Source organism: Dendrobates tinctorius, unplaced genomic scaffold, assembly GCF_039654945.1.
Source record: "Dendrobates tinctorius isolate UK_male_01 unplaced genomic scaffold, ASM3965494v1 ptg000099l, whole genome shotgun sequence".
Taxonomy (NCBI): domain Eukaryota; kingdom Metazoa; phylum Chordata; class Amphibia; order Anura; family Dendrobatidae; genus Dendrobates; species Dendrobates tinctorius.
This window is the reverse complement of record NW_027361767.1, coordinates 1,514,799-1,533,656: the sequence shown is the minus strand read 5'-3', so window position 1 is coordinate 1,533,656 and position 18,858 is coordinate 1,514,799. Positions and strand designations below refer to the sequence as shown.

Below are 18,858 nucleotides of genomic sequence, written 5' to 3'. Positions count from 1 at the left end.
TTCCCATGTAGTAGGGCTGTAATGGGATGTAAATATTTGAATTAATATTTTTGCAGGCAATAGGGGGTGGGAATGAAGAGACTGAAAGAAGCAGCCCTCAAAAGAAAAAAATCCGTTGTGTGTATGTGTATATGCAGAAGTGCTTGGCACAATGTATATACCCCTTTTTCCTTTTTTTTAGGCAGACTTTTTTTTTTGTTTTGTAGGATAATATTCATAGACCACATTTTCACCATAGTCATTTTTTAAAGGGAGATTTCACGGTTGTACAAATGTATTTTATAAGCCCATTTGCTTCTAAGAAAATAGTGAGCGCAGCTCTGAATTTCAGACACTAGATGGTGCTGTTTTGTTTATTCAGACGTTAGTGCACCATCTAGTGGCTGTCCGTAGGTACTACGTTCAATCTTAAATTTTCCTTCTAGACAGCATGACCCTTAACTTATAAAATATAGTTTTGATGAAGGATAAAAGTGATTTCTCCCTTGTTAGCTGGCAATATTAATGGCATTTCCACAGACAGACTGGTAAACTTTAGATTGATACACTAGCAGAGAGGAGGGCTGCATACTTTCCACAGTTTTTATTTTCCTGCCCCCCCTGGGCTGGTGATTTATTTTGTTTGTTTTTTTAATAATATTTTTTAACTGTAGAAAATTAAAATTTAAAAAAAAAAATCCATATTTCCTTCTGCCATAATTAACTTCACTAATTGCACACTCTTGATTGTGAATCGCATATGCTTGACAGACGCTCCCCATCCCCTTTGGCCTCGGCACAGCGGGTGGGGAATTTTCTTTTTGCAATTTTTTTTTCTAGATCGCTCACTTTACATGTCCCCTTCTCCCTTCTGCTCTCTTTAAGTGCCAAGATATCGCGGTGTGTTCCCTTAACTGTGAGACAGGAGCATTGCACATTATGGAAAAAAAAAATCTGAAAACATATTAATAAACGTTTTTAACAAAATAGGAAAACGTCTGCTCGTCTTATTTCCTGAACCCGGCTGGGATTAACCCATGCTTTAGTCTGCAAAGAAACTACTGCTCCTATCATGTCATGGCAAACCTCTGCAGTAATCCCCAACATCAGCCCTTACAGCCACAAAGGGGAGACAGAAGAAGCTGCTTTATCCAGTTATATGGAGGAGATGGAACTGAGAATCTGGTATTTTTCTTTTTGGCCAATTCCACATATTCTGTAAAGTGCAAGTACATGGGTTGTATTTAGTAGAACCACCCATTTAATTGTCAAATGTTTAACTACATACATTTTCCTTCCTCAGGGACTTATTATAATTTCCGTTCCAGTTATCGCATACCCTATTGGCCATTGGGTGGGTGAAATTCTGTTTTGTTTTTTTTACTGACTGGATCCAGTAAGCAAAAAAAAAATGGATGGCTGATTAATGGATCCACTTTTCCGAAGATCTGTTCTAGAAAAAACGGACTAAAGAGTTGTCTGCACAACTTTTCTGCCAACAGATTGCTGATGGATCCGTTCTAACTAATCACTACTGGACATCTGGCCACAGCCTTATACTAAAGAGTTGGTCTAAAAGAAAAAAGTGCCCATGCTGCTGTGATTAAAGGACTTTATAAGGCTGGTTTCACATTAGCGTTGAAACAACGCTGCGCACTGCGTCGGTAAGCCCCGATCCGGCTCCCTGCCCGCCCCATCCGGGATCACCGCCTACTATCGCATTTGCATGCATGCGATTGGCGCACCCTATCTTTAGCATAGGGTGCGCAGATCATGCGCTACCAGTGTGAAAGTAGCGTGCTGCGCACTTTTGACGGTGCGCGCCGAAATGCAGCATTTCGGCGCACCGTCAAAAGTGCACAGCACGCTACTTTCACACTGGCAGCGCATGATCTGCGCACCCTATGCTAAAGATAGGGTGCGCCGATCGCATGCGTGCAAATGCGATACTTGGAGGTGATCCCGGATGGGGCGGGCAGGGAGCCGGATCGGGGCTTACCGACGCAGTGCGCGTTGTTTCAACGCTAATGTGAAACCAGCCTAAAGGTAGAACGTTCATGCTGTAGTTTTGAGTGATATATTCAGGCTGTTTTAGCCGTGTATCTCGGTGGGGGCGTAAAGGACTACAAGAGCTACAATGGAGCAGCCCGCTGATAAAGAGCAGAGGATACACTATGCGGGAAACAGAATATACCCAGAGCCACAGAAGACGTTTTCCAGTAGAGCCTTGGAGAAATCCTTTTAGGTGCCTTAATATGGGTAATGATAGGTGAATTTACTACATGTGCTATATGCAGTTTAAAGAGCAGAAGAAAAAAAATCAAGTATTCACAGTTTTGCATCTTTTCTTAGTGATGTGTGGGGCATAATTTATTTTCATACTCTGTTTTTTTACATTTATACCAACGTCGCTGACAAAAGTAACAAGTGTCCTTTTTTATAACTACAAATACATTTTAAAAGTTGTTCCCCTTTCTGTTACAATTAATCTTATAAACCTGACAATTGTATTTTCTTTTACGGGGGCAGGGCTAGCAACAGCGATATGGAATAGCAGCAGCTTTTTTTTGTTATTTACTTTTTATATTTATACTAGCTGAAGAGCCCGGCGCTGCCCGGGCATAGTAACTAACTGTGGTTAGTTATAACAAATTATAATTATCCTCCATCCCATAGTCCAGTGCCCATATACCCATCATACATATCCTCCATCCCATAGGCCCATGCCCATCACACATCCTCCATCCCATAGGCCCATGCCCATATACCCATCACACATCCTCCATCCCATAGGCCCATGCCCATATACCCATCACACATCCTCCACCCCATAAGCCCATATACCCATCATACATATCCACGATTACATATCCGCCATCCCATAGTCCCATGCCCATCACACATCCTCCATCCCATGCCCATATACCCATCATACATATCCACGATCCCATAGGCCCATGCCCATATACCCATCATACATATCCTCCATCCCATAGTCGAGTGCCCATATACCCATCATACATATCCTCCATCCCATAGTCCCATGCCCATATACCCATCATACATATTCTCCATCCCATAGTCCCGTGCCCATATACCCGCCATACATATCCTCCATCCCATAGTCGAGTGCCCATATACCCATCACACATCCTCCATCCCATAGTCCCATGCCCATATACCCATCATACATATTCACGATCCCATAGGCCCACGCCCATATACCCATCATACATATCCTCCATCCCATAGTCGAGTGCCCATATACCCATCATACATAGTCTCCATCCCATAGTCCCGTGCCCATATACCCATCATACATATTTGCCATCCCATAGTCTAGTGCCCATATACCCATCACACATCCTCCATCCCATAGTCCGGGGCTTGCAACCTATGATGACATCAGCATCGCCATGGCAACCATTATGACATCATAATGAGGGGCGGGGCTTGATAGGGGCAAAATTGGTGAATTGGAAAACGCGGGGTTAAAATTTCGCCTCACAACATAGCTTAGGACACGCTCAGGGTCCAGACGTGTGACTGTGCCAAATTTTGTGGCTGTAGCTGCGACGGTGCAGATGCCAATCCCGGACATACATACATACACTTGAGCTTTATATATTAGATATATATATATTCCACATTCTGCTCTCCTTTAGGATCATGCACAACCTTTTGTGAACATATAAATATGGTTTTATTTTTAATCTGATTTCCCCTGTAACTTGGGCTGGTATATTAGCCCCAGTTACAATGGAAATGCAGCCTCCTGGTTGTATAGCAGAGCTAGTCCGATACTGCCCACTCTTTTCATAAAATAGGACAGACCCAGATTTGGGATAGATTCTCTTGAAGGGCATCATTATAAGGGGTTTATATGTAGATAACCTCAGAACAGGAGCCCTACTCAAGTCATGTAGACATATGAATGGTGTCTTCTCCTTGGGACCTTCCTCCCCTTTTCGTACACCAGAATGGAGGACTTTTGCTGTTCCTGTATTACTAGGCTCAACGGTTGATGTAATATTAAGCATTTTATTTTAAGGAATTGGATGGACTAATCACAGATTTAACCAAACAAAAGCATTTGTCATAAATTGTATTAACGAAGTATAAATCAGCAGGCGATCGTTTGGCACCTTACAGAAAGGCACAATCCGTCTTCATTTTCCAGGGAGGGAAATACATTTCCGTCCCCATTTGTAACTTGCAGTCTCCATGTATACAGCACTGGGATGCTCCGATCACTCGTCACGGGGGTCCTTTCATGACGGCAATGTGAGTAGCAGTATCAGTACAATAAAAAGAATAGCCACCAAGGTGATGATGGCGCACCACTGCCGGCGGTCTGTGAAGGAGAGAAACACCTGCCATTACTCCACACATCAGCAGTATAGGAAGGTGTCCACACTGATATAACATGTATAGGCTTCTTCATGATTAGAAAGAACAAAAGCAGGAAATCTGCTAATCCCCCGTCGATCTGTGATCACTTTACGGCGATGTCACGTACATCCTGCAGCCAATCATTGGTCATCAGACACGACTCTAAACCAGTGATTGGATGCAACAATCATGTGATCATACGTGACATCACCACCGCAATGCAAAGCCCAACCGTAATGGCGGGGGATTATAAAGGTGAGCTGTATTTTTTATTTTAGCATTTTCTTATCAATTCCTAGATCATCATAACAGTTTGATGGCTAGCGATAAGAACAGGGCATTTTGGAGAAAGCGATGCATTTATCAGCGATAAGGGCGCTCTGTTGCTCCCTGGTATCGGCCATTTCAGGACATGTGTACAAGGGCGAGTGAAATCTTATCCGCACTCGGGCGGCAGAATTGATTTTTAATCATCTTTGACAAGAGACAAATACTTAATATTTTTTGACAATTTCTTCACTTTACAATATTCTTTGTCCATCTGTCAACAGGTAATTCCCTTGTTAAAAACACATTTTCAGCTGAGCTCTGAGCCGCGTCTGCACCTCTTCATCACACGGGGATCGTCATCCATCCTCGTACGACTTCTTTCAGAGATCCAAACATGGACACTTGTGTGACCTTCCCTGAACTTCTCTACTCATTCATACACTATTCTTGGTGACAAATCACTTTCTCCATTCTGTGCACAAAGCCTTGGATAAGTGCTGATAAGACGGTGCGGATGAAGAAAGTAACCGGAGTGTGGAAAAATAGAAGCCTAATATACGGCTCTTCACTGGGAGGACGGAGAACAGTCCTAAGCTACAAGTCAGTAGTGACTGCAGACTTGTGAATCGTCACATCGCACACACTGCACGCTGCCAGGAGTCTCTGGGGCAGGACAAATGACAAGTATGGGATTTACATACAGTTGTCGCCAAAAGTATTGACACCCCTGCAATTCTGTCAGCTTATACTCAGTTTCTTCCTGAAAATGATTGCAAACACAAATTCTTTGTTATTATTATCTTCATTTAATTTGTCTTAAATGAAAAAAAACACAAAAAGAATTGTCCTAAAGCCAAATTGGATATAATTCCACACCAAACATAAAAAAGAGGGTGGACAGAAGTATTGGCACTGTTCGAAAAATCATGTGATGCTTCTCTAATTTGTGTAATTAACAGCACCTGTAACTTACCTGTGGCACCTAACAGGTGTTGGCAATAACTAAATCACACTTGCAGCCAGTTGACATGGATTAAAGTTGACTCAACCTCTGTCCTGTGTCCTTGTGTGTACCACATTGAGCATGGAGAAAAGAAAGAAGACCAAAGAACTGTCTGAGGACTTGAGAAACCAAATTGTGAGGAAGCATGAGCAATCTCAAGGCTACAAGTCCATCTCCAAAGACCTGAATGTTCCTGTGTCTACCGTGCGCAGTGTCATCAAGAAGTTTAAAGCCCATGGCACTGTGGCTAACCCCCTAGATGTGGACGGAAAAGAAAAATTGCCAAGAGATTTCAACGAAAGATTGTGCGGATGTTGGATAAAGAACATCGACTTAAGCCCCCGTTACACATAGCAATATCGCTGTAACATCACCGATTTTGTGACGTTATAGCGATATTGCTATGTCTGATACTTACCTCCGACCCCGCTGCTCGTCACGCGAGAAGGTCCTGGATCTTTTCTCGTCGGCCGCTTCCTGTGGCGCCGATGAGCGACGCGTGGACGCGGGGGGGGGGGGGAGGACGTCAGGATCACCGCGTCTGACAGGTAAGTAGCGACCCCCGACCCCAGCGATGTCGCTGGTGAGATCTGCCTGTGTGGCAGCTCACTAGCAACTACTTAGCGATGCACCAGCGATCCATATCGTTGTCGGGATCACTGGTGCATCGCTAAGTGCAACGGTACCCTAACATCCAAACAAGTTCAAGCTGCCCTGCCGTCCGAGGGTACAACAGTGTCGACCCGTACTATCCGTCGGCGTCTGAATGGTAGGAGACCCAGGAAGACCCCACTTCTTACCCCAAGACATAAAAAAAGCCAGGCTGGAGTTTGCCAAAGCTTACCTGAAAAAGCCTAAAACGTTTTGGAAGAATGTTCTCTGGTCAGATGAGACAAAAGTAGAGCTTTTTGGGCAAAGGCATCAACATAGAGTTTACAGGAGAAAAAAAGAGGCATTCAAAGAAAAGAACACGGTCCCTACAGTCAAACATGGCGGAGGTTCCCTGATGTTTTGGGGTTGCTTTGCTGCCTCTGGCACTGGACTGCTTGACCATGTGCATGGCATTATGAAGTCTGAAGACTACCTACAAATTTTGCAGCATAATGTAGGGCCCAGTGTGAGAAAGCTGGGTCTCCCTCAGAGGTCATGGGTCTTCCAGCAGGACAATGACCCAAAACACACTTCAAAAACACTAGAAAATGGTTTGAGAGAAAGCACTGGAGACTTCTAAGGTGGCCAGCAATGAGTCCAGACCTGAATCCCATAGAACACCTGTGGAGAGATCTAAAAATGGCAGTTTGGAGCAGGCACCCTTCAAATATCAGGGACCTGGAGCAGTTTGCCAAAGAAGAATGATCTAATATTCCAGCAGAGCATTGTAAGAAACTCATTGATGGTTACCGGAAGCGGTTGGTCACAGTTATTTGACTAAAGGTTGTGCAACCAAGTATTAGGCTGAGGGTGCCAATACTTTTGTCTGGCCCATTTTTGGAGTTTTGTGTGAAATGATCAATGTTTTGCTTTTTTCTTCATTCTCTTTTGTGTTTTTTCATTTAAGACAAATTAAATGAAGATAATAATACCAAAGAATTTGTGTTTGCAATCATTTTCAGGAAGAAACTGAGTATTATCTGACAGAATTGCAGGGGTGTCGATACTTTTGGCCACAACTGTACATGCCGACTAGACTGTAACTGGCCTTTACTAATGCATGACTGCCCGCTCCTGACACTGAACAATCAACGCACCGCACTCCAGATTCACAAGCCTGCAGACATATAGACTTGAATATAAACACATGGGCCATGCGCACAGTGAACAAGTCTGTAGGACAGTGTTCACACCACCAAAAGACTGAAACACAGTATAACAAATGCATAAAAATACTCTGTTGTAAAAAAGTAACAGTAAACATCAAGTGCTAGTAAAAAGATGACAAAACAGGGTATTTGGTTGATGCGCTTTTTGCCAAAAATGTATACTAAGCCGCTATACACATGGTACGGTTTTTAAATACATCGGTTAGGACTGCTCTGACATGGGGTTACCTTGACGTTTGGTGGAGCGGCTTAGTATACATTTTTTGCAAAAAAAAAACGTATCAACCAAATACCCTGTTTGCCATCTTTTTACTAGCACTTGATGCTTACTGTTACTTTTTTACAACAGAGTATTGTTACACGCTTGTTATTCTGTGTTTCGGACACAGACTTGTAGCTTAAGATTGGATAACCCCTTTAATTAGTAGGAGTTCTTCGGTGCCTCTCACTGAGTGTTGTTAGCCCACACCTCCCAACACACAAGCGTGAAGCACTGAGGACTCCTTTAAAGCCCTATTATGATATCTACCGCTGTAAGAAAGTCTTACCACTGGTCATGTGTGATACTTTGGCCATTCTTTTGAGAACTGTGTCCATGCGACTTTGAGTATTGTCCATCTCGTAGGAAAACTCATTGAGCATCCTGAGTAAGAGAGGGAACGAGCGTCAGATACCAGCACGACGTGTGTGTGTGTGTATAACATGACTGCACGACGGTGACGTACACGGCCTGCTCGTCCAGTTCATCTCCGATCTTCCCCGACATGTTCTTCAGAACCCGGATACTGCCCGATACTAACTCCAGCTCCGCGTCCTGCTCGTTCATAATCAGCTGACGAGATAATACATACAGGTCATATACGTGTTATGCCCTATGTCGTCTGAGGGGGGCGCTCACACCGCTGCACGTGTCATTATGAAACCACACATTTGGGGAGACGATTGCACGATCGGCCATGTCAGCTGCTCATCAGAAAACAAAACGCGCATGATATTTGCCGATTGTGCAGGTGAGTGGGGTCATAACCATCAGCATTAGGGCGCAGGCAGACGACCGGAAAAATAGAACCGTAATGCACGGACTGGCCGGTGGCACTCCTGACCCAAGCGTTTCCATGAAGCGTCCCCGTTAGGGGCATGAGCCGCTAGCCAGTCCGTGCATTTAGATGTCCATCTGACTGCGCCCTTACCTCTGATATTTTAGTACAGTGGTTACAGACCAACTTCTCCGTCATTCATGTGACAGCTGCAGACTATCACACGCTGTACACGGCAACATCGCTTGATGCCAGTGATTGGCTGCAGCGTTCATGATGCTAATGAGTGGACCGGCTGAGACCATTTCTTGCCCAATGTGGAATTATAGGACATGATAAGGATCTACCCTGTCCTGGAGACACCCCCCGCCCCCCCCAATAACAATGGAGGGCACACCTGCTGCTGCGCTTGCTGGTCCTCGATGTAGCGCGAGTTTCCAGAGACGATCTCGTCGTCCAATCGAGAGAAGTGATCGGAGGTCAGAGGGTGAGAGACGCCTAACGCCTGAGAGTGAAGAGACCACAGGTGAGAGTGCGGTATATTATATAAAGTGACCGCCCCGTAGGGAGATCTCGTTACCTCTCGGTTCTTCCGCTCCGTGAAGGCCTGAGCTCTGGGACTGGAGATGTGATCCCTCATTTCCTAAAATTACACACACGTTACCGACATAAGATGGAATCGCAGACTCTACGGCCGCCATAACACTGCTCAGCGCGGCTTCAATGTCCAGTAACGGGAAGACCAGGTAGCCACCAATTTATTTACTTTTTATAGGTATCGTTGAGCGAAGGATTGTTGTTTTTTTTTGGGAGGGCATGACTTGTAATTTTGGATATCATTTATAGTACAGAAAAAAAACACGAAAAAAAGTGGTGAAATAAAACAGTTCCGCCATTTTTTTTTTTTCTTTTAGGATTCCTTTTTACGGCGTTCATTGCACGATTAAAAATTTCCCGGCAGCGCGATCCTCCGGATCAGTATTTGTTTTCCGTCTCCGCTTTCTAACACCCGTCACTTTTTTTTTTAGTTTTCCGTTGGTGGAGCTGTGCGTGAGGAGTTTTCATATTGGAACTGCTTTGGCCGCATTCTATTGCATTATGGTGCAAATTTTCTAGTTTCATTTTTTTCTTCCGTATGGGTTAAATCATTTTTAATGTGATAAATCAGACATTTGTGGATGCACCAAAACCTTAATAGGTTTAGATGTTAAATTTCTATATTTTTTGAATGGGGAAAAGGGTTGCTAACAAATTTTTTTTACAGTTTAATATTTTTTAAACTTTTTTTTTTTGTTATTTTAGTCTGAACTTATGATCTTTTGTTCTAAATACCAGGGCTGTGGAGTCGGAGTCGGAGTTGGAGTCGGTATAAAATGGACCGACTCCGAAAATATATAATAAATTGGGTACAGTAATTTAATGAAGGATGTGCTGAATATTTTTTCATAGGAGTTTGGGAAAGTTATGAAATGTCCTATAAATGGCTGTTCTATTCCTGATCTAAGGCTACATTCACACACAGCGTTTTTCCTGTGTTTTTTGAGGATACGTTTTTCAGCTGCAAAAGCTGATCATCTTTTTAAAAAACTGCATCACCTGAAAGGTTTTTGAGCTCATAGATAATGTTTTCAATAGCAAAAGCAGATTAGAAATCTGCTCTATCTATCCATTTATCCATATCTGTCTATCCATATCGTATCTGTACCAAAAAGAATGAAAACCGGGTAGTACACCAATATATATTCTGTTCTATCTAAATATCTTGATTATTGGATCATAAAAATGATTAAATGTCTGAGGTTCACATTGTACTACAATAAATTTTTCACTTAAATATAAGCAATATGTGTGGGAGTCGGAGTCGTGGAGTCAGAGTTGGAGTCGGTGTAAGGGAAATTGAGGAGTCGGAGTCGCAGGTTTGGCTTACCGACTCCACAGCCCTGCTAAATACAATAATATTTCAGTATACTGTGAAAATTAATGTCACCCTTGTGTCTGGGCTTCACGGAAACATCAAGATGGCCGTGACTAGGGCCGGTTCATGCTGTAGGCACCCTGCGAATAGGCCGATGACTGCTCGAAATGACGCTCCACTGGGATTAATCTACTTACAGGGGTTTTCCCACTTTCAGGAAAATGAACCCCCCAAGACCTAAAATATCAAACGGGAGCTAGTCACCTTCCCCGAGTCCAGCAGCAGCCCCCCCCATCGCTTCTCAGGTCTCAGCGCTTTGATGTCAGCACTGTAGCAAAATACTGATCCCAGGAGTTTTGCAGAGGTAGACAGCATGAACCACTGAGATAAGCGATAGGCTGCAGCGGTGACGTCATTACTGTAGCAGAATGCTGAGACAAACAGTTGTGCCGAGGTAGACAGCAAGAGCCAATGAGCACAGAGATTGAAGCTTCAGAGACTGGGAGTTCTGTGGAAACTGTTTGGGTAAGAATACAAGGACAGAACAATGGAAAGGACACCATTGTAGGCATTTACTACAGGCCGCCTGTGCAAGCTGAAGATATGGATGAACTCTTTATGCATCAAATGGCCAAGTTCTCCAAAAAATATGACATAGTTGTCATGGGAGATTTCAACTATCCAGACATTTGTTGGGAATCTCTCTCAGGCAAAACTAACAGGTCAAGGAAATTCTTATCCTCTCTTGCTGACAACTTTATCTTCCAGAAGGTAGGGGAGAAAACAAGGGGAACTGCTACCTTGGATCTAATCCTTATAAACAGGGAGGAAATGGTTGAGGAGGTAAAAGTGGCTGGGACCCTAGGAGGTAGCGACCATGCTATTTTAGAATTTTGGATAACTAGAGGAGGAAGACCTGTGAAGACTCAGACGTCAACGTTAGATTTCAGAAAGGCAGATTTTAAGGGATTCAGAAAGAGAATTGGAGGGATCCAATGGCTGGATATCCTTAAAGACAAAAATGTCCAGGAAGGATGGGAAATCTTGAAAAATGAAATTCTCAAAGCACAGTTGTTAACAATTCCGAAAAGAGGGAAGAATAGGAAGCATTTAAGGAAACCAGGATGGATGAACACAGAACTTAAGCACATGCTAAAGAGGAAGAAAAAAATGTTTATAAAATGGAAAGAGGGAGGCATATCAAAAGAAGAATATAATGCTGTCTGCAGCACCTGCAGGGCACAAATCAGATTAACTAAAGCTGACAATGAATTGAGGCTTGCAAGAGACGTCAAAAGCAATGATAAAGGATTTTGGGGATATGTCAAAAGTAAAAGAAAAGTCAAAGATGCTATAGAATTTTTACAGGATGAAAATGATGAAATGGTAAGACAGGATGTTGAGAAGGTCGAACTTTTAAATTCCTATTTTGCATCTGTTTTCTCTACGAAAGGAAATGTAACATCAACTGTTCTTCACTGTCCTATTAAGGGAATAGAAGAATCCAGGATATTTATAAACAGAAAGATAGTGAGGAAACAATTAGCTAACCTAAATGAATTCAAGTCTCCAGGTCCAGATGAATTACACCACAGAGTACTGAAGGAGATAGCAAAAGAAATTTTTGAACCCCTCTCCATAATCTTTGAAAATTCTAGGAGAACAGGAGAAGTCCCAGAAGACTGGAGAAGAGCAAATGTTGTTCCTATCTTCAAAAAGGGGAAGAAGGTGGACCCAGGAAACTATAGGCCGGTGAGTCTGACTTTTATACCAGGAAAGATCTTTGAACAAATTATTAAACAACATGTATGTCAATACCTGGATAAGAATGAAGGGATTAAACAGTCAGCATGGGTTTGTAGCTAATAAGTCATGTCAGACTAACTTAATTTCCTTCTATGACAGAATCACTGATTGGGTGGATCAGGAAAATGCTGTAGATATAGTATATCTTGACTTCAGCAAAGCATTTGACAAAGTATCTCACGCAATCCTTATTGAAAAAATGACTAAGTATGGAATGGACAAGGCAACTGTTAGGTGGATTCATAACTGGCTTAGTGATCGGACCCAAAGAGTGGTCGTAAATGGCTGCACATCCAGTTGGAAGAATGTCTCAAGTGGGGTACCACAGGGCTCCGTCCTGGGCCCTGTATTGTTCAACATCTTTATCAACGATTTAGATGAAGGAATTGAGGGTAAACTGATTAAATTTGCTGATGACACAAAGCTAGGAGGGATAGCTAATACTAGAGAAAACAGAGAGAGGATTCAAAAAGATATAAATAAACTGGAGCAGTGGGCAGCAACTAACTGAATGGTTTTTAACAGGGAAAAATGCAAAGTACTACATCTGGGCAATAAAAATGAAAAAAGCATATACAGAATGGGAGGAATAGGGCTAAGCAACAGCACATGTGAAAAAGACTTGGGTATACTAATAGATCACAGACTGAATATGAGTCAACAGTGTGATGCAGCAGCAAAAAAGGCAAATGCAATTCTAGGATGTATTAACAGAAGCATACAGTCTAGAACACGTGAAGTCATTATTGCCCTCTACTCCTCTTTGGTCAGACCTCATCTGGAATACTGTGCCCAGTTTTGGTCACCACATTTTAAAAAAGACATCAACAAACTGGAGCAAGTTCAGAAAAGAGCGACCAGAATGGTGACCGGTCGGCAAATCCTGTCTTATGAGGAAAGGTTGCAGGATTTGGGAATGTCTAGCTTGCAGAAGAGAAGACTTAATAGCTGTCTACAAACATCTAAAGGGCTGTCACATTGTAGAAGGATCAACTTTATTCTCATTTGCACAAGGAAAGACTAGAAGCAATGGGATGAAGCTGAATGGGAGGAGACACAGATTAGATATTAGAAAAAACTTTTTGACAGAGTGATCAATGAGTGGAACAGGCTGCCATGAGAGGTGGTGAGTTCTGCTTCAATAGAACTCTTCAAACAGAGGTTAGACAGACATCTGTCTGGGATGATTTAGCAAATCCTGCTTTGAGCAGGAGGTTGGACCAGATGGCCCAGGAGGTCCCTTCCAACTCTACGATTCTATGATTGGCTGCAGCAGTGAAGTGAAATCACACCTGAAGCCAAAGCTGAGCAGCAGTGGGAACCCGAGGAAGATCTTTTTTTATCTTAGGCATTCTACTGTGTTTCCTGAAAGTGGAAAACCCCTTTAAGTACAGCCATCAGACCCGTTTAATCGGATAAATGGAAGTGAGCGGAGCAGCCATGTCAGGCTAGTGCTGGCGGTTTGACACAGCCAGCAGCTTCCCTGTGTGGCGAGGGCTCTGCTCCGGACCTGGCTTCACAAGCCCCCCACAGCACCCGACACAGGACGTGGCATCACGGGAAGGGGTTAATACAGAAAATAAAAGTTTAGGCGTCACCTTTAAAGAACTCCGCGTCTTCTCCACAAAGTCTCTCCTCTCGGTCAGCTCGGCCTCAGAGATCTTAAACTTCTTCTGGTTTGATTCGACGATGCCCAAGATATGCGTAAAGGAAAAAAAACTCAAAGGTGGGGGGGGGTCTGAGACCCAGGGAATGCTGGGTAACGGGGAACTATGGGGGGAAGGGGGTAGAGAGGGGGGGTCTGAGACCCAGAGAATGCTAGGTAACGGGGAACTATGGGGGAGGTAGAGAGGGGGGGTCTGAGACCCAGGAAATGCTGGGTAACGGGGAACTATGGTGGGTAGAGAGGGGTCCGAGACCCAGGGAATGCTGGGTAACGGGGAACTATGGGGGATAGAGAGGGGGGGGGTCTAAGACCCAGGGAATGCTGGGTAAGGGGAACTATGGGGGGCAGAGAGGGGGGGGTCTGAGACCCAGGGAATGCTGGGTGACGGGGAACTATGGGGGGGGGTATAGAGGAGGGGTCCGAGACCCAGGGAATGCTGGGTAACGGGGAACTATGAGGGGTAGAGAGGGGGGGTCTGAGACCCAGGGAATGCTGGGAGAGGGGAACTATGGGGGGTAGAGAGGAGGGGTCTGAGACCCAGGGAATGCTGGGTAACGGGGAACTATGGGGGGGCAGAGAGGGGGGGTCTGAGACCCAAGGAATGCTGGGTAATGGGGAACTATGGGGGGGTAGAGAGGGGGGGGTCTGAGACCCAGGGAATGCTGAGTAATGGGGAACTATGGGGGGGTAGAGAGGGGGGGTCCGAGAAACAGGGAATGCTGGGTAACAGGGAACTATGGGGGGGGTAGAGACTGGGGGTCTGAGACCCAGGGAATGCTGGGTAACAGGGAACTATGGGGGGGTAGAGAGGGGAGGGTCTGAGACCCAGGGAATGCTGGGTAACAAGGAACTATGGCGTCCGGATACTGATGGTCTCCTCCAAGTCCTCCAGGTCCCACTCGATGCTTCTCAGGGAATTTCGGAGTTCGTTGGTTGTCCAATCAAACTCCTCGGTGCTGGTCATGTGATCCTCCTGCAGGAGCTCGCACCAGCGCTGGTACAGACCCCGGCTGGTGTTCAGGGCCTTCTGCACCTCCCTGAGGAAGAAGAGGGGATATATGGGTCATGTATGCATGGCGACAACAAATACTCATGAAACAATGTATCTTTCCATTAGACGGAGCAGTGGGGGGAGGCTCCTGCTGCAGCCAGCACTCATTCTTCTGCGTGGATCAGTAGCCGGTGAGATTATCACCCCCGCCACGCTCAAAGAGCAGATACTCACCCCCGAACGACTGAGAATGGATCCTCCAGAGACATGGCAGACGATCTCTTCTTCGTTACCGGAGGACTATTACTACTTTATGTATCCAGATCCGGCCTGTACCCCTCCATAAAGCGCTCAGCCCCTAGAAATAAGTCTCACCGGGGAGCGATAAGCAAATGAGTCAACATACAGCCCAAAGGCAGGCGGCTCCTTTAAGATTTAAAGGGGTAGCCTTAAAAATCAAAGTTATAAAGTAAAAACGTCCACTTAAAGCCTACTACTACTAACTAACCAACCAGACCAAATTATACAGAGCCCCCAGAATATTACAGCCCAAAAACAGCTGGTGCATGGAGTGTCCAGTGCAGGCTTATTATGGCACTGTTTTGGGGGGTTTCCTCAGCCCCCTCCCACTCCTGTCGGCTCAGCAGCAGCGCTCCCCTCTCACTTGTCAACCGTCCCTCTTCCCACCCGACCCCACACCCCCTAGAAGCTCCACTTTCCACGTGTTTCCGGTTCTGCCCGCTACGAATCCTGGGAATTGTAGTACGTTCGGTACGCTCTGACGAGAACCCCGCCCACGTAGCGTGACACCTTCACTACAACCCCGCCCACATTGACATCCCGCCTTTTTTCTGTAACCCCGCCCACAGCTATTGGTTGGCGGGAAGTCGTCGAGTGACGCAGTTATTACTGTGTTGAATATTGTAAGGTAAAATGTTCACTGTCTGTGGAGAATAGTTTAGTGTTTGGTTTCTTATTGAAATTTAGATTAAATAGTGATAGAAAATGTCTCGTTCTGCTCTCAGGGTCATTTTATTCCCTTTTTACTGATGAAACTATCATTATGGCCAATGGCAGGTGTTTTCATGCCTCTGGTCAGGGTTTAGCGCCATTTTATTAATCTGTCGTGTGTCTGTGACACATCGGTGCCCGCCGGTTTGTCTCATGGGCCTGCGCTCTCATATCTCTCCACTGAGCGCCAAGACAACGTTATAAAAACGTGAGGTAAAAAATATATATATATAGATATTTTTTTTTTTTTGGCCAAGCTGTAAACATATCCATTTCCTCTGAACAATTTTCATTTTCTTTCTTTTTTTTTTTTTTTTCTGTTTCATCCAAAAGCCATAATTTTATTTTACTGTCAACATAACTCTACAGTGGCGGGTTGCAGATAATTTTACTCTTTAATGTGCTGAAAAACATAGAAAAAAAATCCAAGTTTGGTAAAAATGGCGCAAAATAAACCTCCTGCTCAATCTGACATTTTTTTTTCCTTTATGTTTTTTATGGCGTTCAGTTAACGTTCAGGCTATGTGCCAACGGATGCAGAAAATTTCTGCTTCAAAACCAGACTCCTTCCCAGAAAACGCGCGTTTTTGATGCCTTTTTTTCCCGCGTGTCTTCTGACTCAAAAACGCGGACTTTTCCGCAAAATTAATGAGCATGCTGCATTTTTTTTCCGAAGGAAAAAACGCATCAATGTGCACAAAAAGTGTGGAATTCATTTAAAATGAATGAGATGCTTCTTGTATGCGTTGTTGAAGCGTTTTGACCTGGACAAACAAGAAAAAAAAAAAGCGCTTCCATGGGCACACAGCCTCAAAATGACGGAATACCTGATTCTCCACATCAGTAGGACTGCAGATCATCATCACTGAAAAAAGTCAAAACTTTGTAAAAACGAAAAAAAAACAAAACACTTTTTAAGTCTTCAGTTAATTGTTTTTGTTTTACTTGGTAAGATGTTTTTTTTTTTAATTTTTATTTATTTTTTGACGGGGGAGTGGGAGCACCATTTGGGGTACATATGAGTCTGGTCACCTTTTATTTAACCCCTTCCACATTGCTTCAATTCTTGTGAAGTACCTAAAGGGTTAATACATTTCTTGAATGTGGTTTTGAACACCTTGAGGGGTGCAGTTTTTAGAATGGTGTCACTTTTGGGTATTTTCTGTCATATTGACCCCTCAAAATGACTTCAAATGTGAGGTGGTCCCTAAAAAAAAATGGTTTTGTAAATTTTGTTGTAAACATGAGAAATCGCTGGTCAACTTTTATCCCTTATAACTTACTAACAAAAAAAATTTTTGGTTCCAAAATTGTGCTGATGTAAAGTAGACATGTGGGAAATGTTATTTATTAACTAATTTTTGTGACATATCCCTCTGATTTGAGGGCATAAAAAATAAAAGTTTGAAAATTGCAAAATTTTAAAATTTCTTGCCATATTTCCATTTTTTTCATAAACAAACGCAAGTCATATCGAAGAAATTTTACCACTAACATGAAGTACAATATGTCACGAAAAAACAGTCTCAGAATCAGCAGGATCTGTTGAAGCGTTCCAAAGTTATAAGCACATAAAGTGACAGTGGTCTGATTTCAAAATTAAGGCCTGGTCTTTAACCTACAAAATGGCTTGGTCGTTAAGGGGTTGTACTAGTTGTGGACAACCCCTTTAATAGTTTAAAAGGAATCTGTCGCCACATTTGACCTATGTAACCTCCACAGGGTAATCTTGAACGCCAACATGTCATCAGCTGAAGTACCGAGCTCGGATAGATTTGCCCTCTTGCGCTGACATCATCAGAGGTGTAATCTCAGGAACTGAGTTCACCTCTTCGGAGATACTGGAAGCTCAAAAATTGTTCAACCGCATCAAAGCTGAGCATCAATCAGCCACCCGCCTGAAAAAGACGGTGCTGACCAGACCATTCAAACCAGGTCGTTCCCAACAGCAGCACCAGGATCCACCTCAACTTCTACCCCACCATAGAACACTCCCTTGCAGACCCCCATCTCTGAATCTGAATATAACCCCTGTGACGCCTTTCACCAAGGAGATTTGAGAAGACACCTTCTGGCCATGATGCAAGGGGGCAAACACCTCATCTACAGTCTGGACCTGATCTTGTCATCGGCCTGGTACACTGAGGTGAAGCAGCAGGCGGCCTTTATAACACTACAGGAACTACTGGCTTGACTCCACATATCGTACATCATGATTGTACATATTTTTTTGGGAAGAAATTACCCAGCTTAGAGCACCTCGGGCATAAAATCTAGCACTCATAATAAATGCTACACCAGACAATTTGCAGGAATTTCTCCATGCTAATAAAGATGTATTTGAGCCAAAGAGATTTATTATTTTACTCACTTATATAACGTCATTAATTCCACAGTGCTTTACAGACATTATCATAACTGACCCTATCAGTATGTCTTTGGATTGTGGGAAGAAACTGGAGTACCTGGTAGAAACCCACACAAACACGGGAAGAATATACAAACTCCTTGGAGATCTTGTTCTTGGTGTGATTTGAACCCAGGTTTGATCGGGTTAATTCCTTTTATACATTGATAGATTGAGCGATTCTGAACACGGCAATACAAAATATGTGTATATTTAATTTTTTTTTTATTGTTTTAACAACATGTATATCTTGAACTGTCCTCCCACCTCTCCTCCTGTTCCCTCTTTGACCGGTTACAATCTGGCTTCCGACAGCATCACTCAACTGAAACTGCCCTAACTAAAGTCAATAACGACCTACTAACCACCAAGAGCAAGCGAAACTACTGTCTTCCTTCTCCTGAACCTGTCTTCTGCCTTCGACACCGTGGACCATTCCCTTCTGCTACAGATTCTCTCATCTCTTTGCATCACAGACTTGGCCCTATCCTGGATCTCCTCATACCTAACAGACCGAACATTTAGTGTCTCCCTCTCACACACCACCTCCTCACCTCGTCC

The 18,858-nt window shown here is 43.7% G+C and overlaps 1 protein-coding gene and 1 long non-coding RNA gene across 4 annotated transcripts; one reads left to right on the top strand and one right to left on the bottom strand.

The window, feature by feature from the left end:
* Positions 1–4,006: 4,006 nt before the first annotated feature.
* Positions 4,007–15,618, bottom strand: STX10 (syntaxin 10). 3 transcript variants are annotated; one of them, XM_073587386.1, is made up of 8 exons: positions 15,114–15,614; positions 14,756–14,925; positions 13,821–13,915; positions 9,082–9,144; positions 8,899–9,006; positions 8,190–8,296; positions 8,013–8,107; positions 4,007–4,333 (listed from the first exon to the last, which is right to left on the bottom strand). In XM_073587386.1, the coding sequence occupies exons 1-8, from the start codon at positions 15,146–15,148 to the stop codon at positions 4,251–4,253; spliced, it is 756 nt and encodes a 251-aa protein (XP_073443487.1). In that variant the 5' UTR covers positions 15,149–15,614; the 3' UTR covers positions 4,007–4,250. The 3 variants fall into 3 exon arrangements, with proteins under 3 accessions (XP_073443487.1, XP_073443486.1, XP_073443488.1); XM_073587385.1 differs by having other exon boundaries at positions 8,899–9,144; positions 15,114–15,618; XM_073587387.1 differs by lacking the exon at positions 8,899–9,006 and having other exon boundaries at positions 15,114–15,617.
* A 119-nt stretch (positions 15,619–15,737) lies between these two features.
* Positions 15,738–18,244, top strand: LOC141099234 (uncharacterized). Its single transcript, XR_012234460.1, has 2 exons — positions 15,738–15,807; positions 17,613–18,244. It is a non-coding gene; the product is annotated as an uncharacterized lncRNA (long non-coding RNA).
* The last annotated feature ends 614 nt before the right edge of the window (positions 18,245–18,858 follow it).

Excerpts from the sequence above, each read along its gene's own strand:
- STX10 (XM_073587385.1), bottom strand. The coding sequence starts at position 15,148 with ATGTCTCTGGAGGATCCATTCTCAGTCGTTCGGGG. Across the intron at positions 13,916-14,755 it reads GGACTTGGAGGAGACCATCA|GCATCGTCGAATCAAACCAG; the intron begins GTATCCGGACGC and ends CGCATATCTTGG. Across the intron at positions 4,334-8,012 it reads AGTATCACACATGACCAGTG|ACCGCCGGCAGTGGTGCGCC; the intron begins GTAAGACTTTCT and ends TCTCCTTCACAG.